General features: G+C 51.1%; 1 protein-coding gene across 1 annotated transcript in view; it reads right to left on the minus strand.

Annotated features, from left to right (window-relative positions):
• CUNH6orf132 (chromosome unknown C6orf132 homolog) overlaps positions 1–6,574 on the minus strand; it is a 36,903-nt gene that overhangs the window by 3,808 nt on the left and 26,521 nt on the right. The window contains exons 3-4 of the mRNA XM_004379453.2: positions 6,384–6,459; positions 28–1,601 (exon numbers count right to left, since the gene is read on the minus strand). Coding sequence (XP_004379510.1) covers positions 28–1,601; positions 6,384–6,459 — 1,650 coding nt within the window. The remainder of the gene's footprint in view (positions 1–27; positions 1,602–6,383; positions 6,460–6,574) is intronic.

The following is a 6,574-nucleotide window of genomic DNA, read 5'->3' on the forward strand; positions in this document are numbered from 1 at the left end:
GGGTGGTGTGGCTGTCCCAGGGGTGGCCTTGGGCTGGAGTGGACTGCTTTGCAGAGGTGTGGTGGATACAAGTGGCAGATTCTTGGCCACAGGCTTGGAGAATTTGCCATTACCAGCCCCATTTTCAAAGATTCTGCCCCTGACGGGCAGGGGTTTGGACAGCAAGGACCTTGAGCTGAGCTTGGCTTCCTTCTCTGCCGATGAGGAAAGCCGGGCCTCCAGCTCATCCCGGATCTGCCGGACACTGGGAGTTACGGAGTCTTCGGGGCTGTAGTCCACAGCGGGGAGGGTCAGGCTGGTGGTGACTTCCTTCTCTGGTAGGCTGCTGCCGTAGGGACTCTTCTCAGGAACACTTGGGGGCAACTCTTTCTCTGGCAAGCTTGGGGGAGCCTCCTTCTCTGGCAGGCTGGGGCCCTTCTTGCCCTGAGAGGCCACTGTTGGGCCTGGCCTATGACTGATGAATCGGTCCTCTCTCCTGGAGCCACAAAGATAGGCTGCCAGCTCGCTCCGCAGCTTTTCCATCTGGCTGGGATCCCGCCAGTCCACAGGGGCTGAAGAGGCTGTGTCCTCTGGGCTGGGTGGTTTGGGTTTGGGAGCAGAAGAGCTAGATTTGGAGCTTTTTGGAAACCCAGCAAGTGGAGGGGATGTCTTCTCAACAGAAGGCAAAGGAACGGCAGCTAGGGGCAGAGGGGGTGCTGGGGGTGGGAGTGGGGGTGCAGGAGGGGGCAGGGGAGGGGCTGGGGGTGGAGTCCTAGCATGTTCATTTGTCCGGGCCTGGGCCTGGCCCAGCCTTGGGCTGCTTGGTGCTGCTGCTCTGAGCTCCCCTGGGCTGTCTGGCTCAGGCTCCCCGTTGGGGTAGGCTTGGAAAGCAGGGCGGATGTGGAAGTTGGAAGGCAGTGGGAGTTGGTCAGGGACTTTCTTGGTGGCCCCCTCTGCCTCAGGGGAAGCCCCTTGTGCTTCCTGAACTGGAATGGATGAAGTCCTGACTGGGGTTGGCGGAGGCACCTTGAGCGAACAGGGGAAGGTGAGGTGGAGCTCTGGCTTGGGTCCCAGGGAGCTCCCCTTAGTCTCAGCAGGGCTCCTGCGGGGGCTGGTTCTGGAAACTGGTGGCTGCCTGCCATTCAGTGCTGCCTCCGATTTCCACTTGGTGATCCCCCCAGGAGGAAAGGGGTGAGGCCCCGATGATATGTGAGAAGACATTGGAGCTGGGGGTGCTGGGGCTGGCAAAGGGGGAGGTGGGGGGGCTAAAAAGGCCGAGGGTGGCGCAGGAGGAATGAAGTCAGGAAGGGTGGGTGTAGATGGGGAGGAATGGGTGGATGGGGGACATAGGGCTCCCAGTACTGGAGGAGGAGGTGGGGCCATGCTGGGTGGGGGTGGGGGTGAGGGTTCCAGCAGCAGGGGAGGTGGTGGGCAAGCTGTGGAAGGTGGAGGTGGGGGTGGGGGTGGGGACTCCCCTCGAGGTTGCAAGATATCTGAGGGTGGCCCTGGGGCTGGGCCCGGGGGAGGCGGGGGGATGAGTAAGTCCTGGCCATAGTGCCCAGGCCTTAGGTCCCCCACAGAGCTGTAAAGTCGGAGGTTACCATTGACGAGAGAGCTGGTACCTGAAAGAAGGGAGAGGTAAAGATGAGGAAGGGCCTTGGCAATCCCTATTCACCCATGGCAGGGTCGGAGGGCACCCAAGAGAGTAACCGGCCAGCTCCATGCCTTTCCTCCTGAACACCGAGTGAGGGGCAGCAGTGTCTCCAGTCTCCTCAGCTGTCCTGGGGGTGACCCTCTTCCCTCTGGGGAAGGGGCCCTGCCTGTCCCTGGCACAGTCTTGGGAGCCTGAATTGAATATTCTCCATTTGCCCCTCCAGAGGCACTCTCCCCCTTCTCTGCCCTGCTCAGAGCTGGGCTCCCTCACCCTCTAGCTACAGGTGGGTTCAGCCAATGGGAGACAAGGAGATCCAAGGGCAGAGTAAGGGGGTGGGAGGATGAAGCCCTGGTATTTATTCCCTGCTCCTCCCAGTATCTCCCAGCTGGGCCACAGGTTGACAGCAGCTATCTTTCTCTACCATAGACCACAGTTCTGTTGGGTAGCCCCTCTCCCACAGCTACAGCCACAGCTCAGGGATAGTAGCAGCTCCTCACTGTTGCCAGTCCTTGGTGCATCACTGTCCACTTTGCTCCCCTTAACCCTACTTACACTCTAGTATAACTCTTTTTGGTTGTCCCCTTTTAGTGAAACAGTGTGCCATCTGTTTCCTGCCAAGATCTCGACTGGTACAAACCCAAAAAGACCAGGGTTCAAATCTCAGCTCTACCACTTAACAAGATGTGTGACCTTGGACACACTAATTAACGTTGCTGAAGCTCAGTTTCATCATCTATAAAATGGGTATAATATTAGTGCTTACCTCATAAAGCTGTTGGGAGGATTAAATAAGAGAATTCATGTAAATACATGTAAAGGGCTTGTCATAGTGCCAGGCTCACGTTGTTGTTGGGTACCCTCCAACTCATAGCAACCTCATGTGACAGAGTAGAACTGTCTTATAGGATTTTATTGGCTGTAATCTTTATGGAAGCAGATCACCAGGTCTTTTTCCTGCAGAGCTGCTAGGTGGGTTCGAACTGCCAACCTTTTGGTTAGCAGCTGAGCACTTAATGGTTGTACAACCAGGGCTCCTTGCCAGGCCCATAGTAGGCACTTAATAAATGGTAAGCACTTTGACTTATACCACCTGTGCTTAACTTTTCGGCCCGTATAAGACAGACATGGGAAGTGGAGGAGAGATCCCCAAAAAACCACTGCCATCAAGCCAATTCTGACTCATAGCGACCCCATAGGGTTTCCAGGGCTGTAAATCTCTACAGAAGCAGACTGACACATCTTTCTCCCACGGAACCACCACTGGTGGTTTCGAACCACAGACCTTTTGGTTAGCAGTCCAGTGCTTTAACCAATGTGCCACCAGGGCTCCTTGAGAGAGATAGGAAGTCATAAATCAGGGACAGGGACCTGGGGACCTCCTCAGTGAGGAAGGTTGGGTAAAACAACTGTCCTGTTAAACCAAACCCATTGCCATTGAGTCGATTCCAACTCATAGTGACCCTATAGGACAGAGTAGAACTGCCCCATAGGGTTTCCAAGGAGCACCTGTGGATTCGAACTGCTGACCTGATTAGCAGCCATAGCTCTTAATCACTGAGGGAGCGATTTGCATGAACAGCTTTTTTGGCCTCTTTTTTTTTTTTTTTAATTGTGCTTTAAGTGAAAGTTTACAGTTCAAGTTAGTTTCTCATATAAAAACTTATACATGCATTGTTATGTAACCCTAGTTGCTCTCCCTATACTGTGACAGCACACTCTTCCTTTCCACCCCGGATTCCCCATGTCCATTCAGCCAGCTCCTGACCTCTCTGCCTTCTCATCTCACCTCCGGACAGGAACTGCCCATTTAGTCTCATGTATCTACTTGAGCTAAGACACACACTCTTCACCAGTATCATTTTATGTCCCACAGTCTAGTCTAATCTTTGTCTGAAGAGTTGGCTTCGGGAATGGTTTTGGTTTTGGGCTAACAGAGAGTCCAGGGGCCATGTTTTCTGGTGTCCTTCCAGTCTCAGTCAAACCTTTAAGTCTGGTCTTTTTACTAGAATTTGAGTTCTGCACCCTACTTGTCTCCTGTTCTATCAGGGACTCTCTGTTGTGTTCCCTGTCAAGGCGGTCACTGGTGGTAGCCAGGCACCATCTAGTTCTTATGGTTTCAGGCTAATGAAGTCTCCGGTTTATGTGACCCTTTCTGTCTCTTCGGCTAATATTTTCCTTATGTCTTTGGTGTTCTTCATTCTCCTTTGCTCCAGGTGGGTTGGGACAAATTGATGCATCTTAGATGGCCGCTCACTAGCTTTTAAGACCCCAGACGCCACTCACCAAAGTGCAGAACATTTTCTTAATAAGCTTTGTTATGCCAGTTGACCTAGATAGCCCCTGAAACCATGGTCCCCAGACCCCCGCCCCTGCTACTCTTGTCCCTCGAAGTGTTTGGTTGTATTCAGGAAACTTCTTAGCTTTTGGTTTAGTCCAATTGCACTGACGTCCCCTGTAGTGTGTGTTGTCCTTCCCTTCACCTAAGATAATTCTTGTCTGCTATCTAGTTAGTGAATACCCTTCTTCCTCCCCACCCTCATAACCATCAAAGAATATTTTCTTTTGTGTTTAAACCTTTTCCTGAGTTCTTATAATAGTGGTCTTATACAATATTTGTCCTTTTGTGACTGACTATATTCACTCAGCATAATGCCTTCCAGATTCCTCCATGTTGTAAGACATTTCACAGAATCATCATTCTTTATCATTGCATAGTATTCCCTTGTGTGAATATACCATAATTGGTTTATCCATTCATCCATTGATGGGCACCTAGGTTGTTTCCATCTTTTTTGCTATCGTGAACAGTGCTGCAATGAACATGGGTGTGCATATATATCTATTCTGTGACAGCTCTTATTTCTCTAGGATATATTCCAAGGAGTGGGATTGCTGGATTGTATGGTACTTCTGTTTCTAGCTTTTTAAGGAAGCGCCAAATCGATTTCCAAAGTGGTTGTACCATTTTACATTCCCACCAACAGTGTATAAGTGTTCCAGTCTCTCCACAACCTCTCCAACATTTATTATTTTGTGTTTTTGGATTAATGCTAACCTTGTTGGGGTGAGATGGTATCTCACTGTAGTTTTGATTTGAATTTGTCTAATGGCTAATGATCGTGAGCATTTCCTCATGTGTCTGTTAGCCTTGGTTTCTTGCTTTCTAAAGACCCTAAATCTACTAAGAACACAGCTTTCCCTCCTCACAGAGAACTTTTGGACCTGATTCTGGACTACAGGATGGAACAGGGTACATAGAAGGAAGGTGACCTGGACAACCTGGGTGCTAAAGAGGTGCTGGGCACCCTGGCCCCCCGGCAGCTCAAGCCCCTCCCTTATTTGGACCCAGTCCCCAGCCCCCTCCCCAGAGTCTGGTACTTCCCTCTTAGGGGCACAGCCTGTATCTCCCCTCTGTCAGTTCCTAGCACAGAGCTAGGGGGAAGGACAGCTCCCCATGGCGCCTAGGAGCTGCCTGACTTTCAAACAAAGAACAGACTTGAGAGGCCTGTACCTCCTGCTGGAGTGAGGAAGGGGGAAACTAGCCTTCACTGAGCACCGAAGTGTCAGGCACCGAGTTAGGGGCTGGGATACAGCGGTTGAAAACAAACAAAGCAAAAATCAGACAAAAATATCTGCCTTTCTGAAGCTTGTGTTTAATGGGAGACAGACAATGAACATAATAAATTAGTCAATTATTACCACATTAGATGGTGAGTGCTATGGGAAAAAAGGAAGGATCCCTGGTGGCGCAACAGTTAAACACTCAGCTGCTAACCGGAAGATTGGTGGTTCGAACCCATCTGGTGGCTTTGTGGGAGAAAGACCTGGCAATCTGCTACCGTAAAGATTACAGCCAAGAAAACCCTATAGGACCGTTCTACTCGGTCACATAGGGTCAGTACGAATCAAAAACTGACTCGACAGAACCTAACAACAGCAACATGGTGAAAAAGCAGGGAAGGGTACTGGGTGGCAATTTAAATAAGGTGGTAGGAGAAGACCTTACTGAGAAGCTGACAGTTGAACACAGAAGAAGTGAGGGAGTGACGGTACAGATGTCTAGGGGAAGAGCTTTCTAGTCAGAGAGAACTGCAGCGCAAAGACTCTGAGGTGGCAACGTGCCTGGGGGATTTCAGGAGCAACAAGGAGACAGGTGTGGCTGGAGCAGAGTGAGGCAGGGAAAGAAAACAGGAGACGAGGCCAGAAGAGGCCAGGTTCTGGCAGTCCTTGCAAGGACTGTGGCTTTTCTTTGAGTGGCGCGGGAAGTCTTGGTGGGTTTTGAGCAGAGGTGTGACATGAAGTGACTTATGTCCATCCAATACTTCATTTGCTCCTCAAGAACTGAACTTGTTCCAGTGTTCAGTTGATGATATAGAGGTGCAAGGAGTTAAGTGATGTGCCCAAGGAAGCAAAGCTAATAAGTGGGGAAACCGAAATTCGAAGCCAGGTCTGCCTTCAGAGTGCTTTCTACTGATGCCACCCTTGTTCCTGCTCTGGCCCTTGTCCACTCACCATCCTTCCCACACTGGAAGTAGGCCTTAGCCAACCCTGCCTCTCAGCTCCCAGCCCCACTGCTTCCACCCGTGGCAGCCAGTAGCCAAGCGGCCTGAGGGCCACAACAGTGGCTGTGAGTGGGGACTCCAGGTTTATTCCCAGCTGGGGAAGTAGGTCAGATGCTTGGCTTTTGCATTCAGGGCCCAAGGAGGAAAGAAGCAAAGATGGGCAAGCCCCAAGCCCAGGGTCCTCTTACCTGTCACATCTTTGTCTGCAAAGTCATCTGGGACAGAAGGGGTGGGCACAGCCAGCCCATGGTTCTCCTGGGGATTCTGAAAGGGGCAAAGAGAGAGATCAGGTAACAAGGAAAGACAGACAGATTGTTCTTAAATTGCCACTCTGCGAGGCCATCTTACTGCTCGAGAATCTGCAGTGACTGGTAATGGT

This window comes from Trichechus manatus, unplaced genomic scaffold, assembly GCF_000243295.1.
Source record: "Trichechus manatus latirostris isolate Lorelei unplaced genomic scaffold, TriManLat1.0 scaffold00065, whole genome shotgun sequence".
In the NCBI taxonomy this organism is placed as follows: Eukaryota; Metazoa; Chordata; class Mammalia; order Sirenia; family Trichechidae; genus Trichechus; species Trichechus manatus.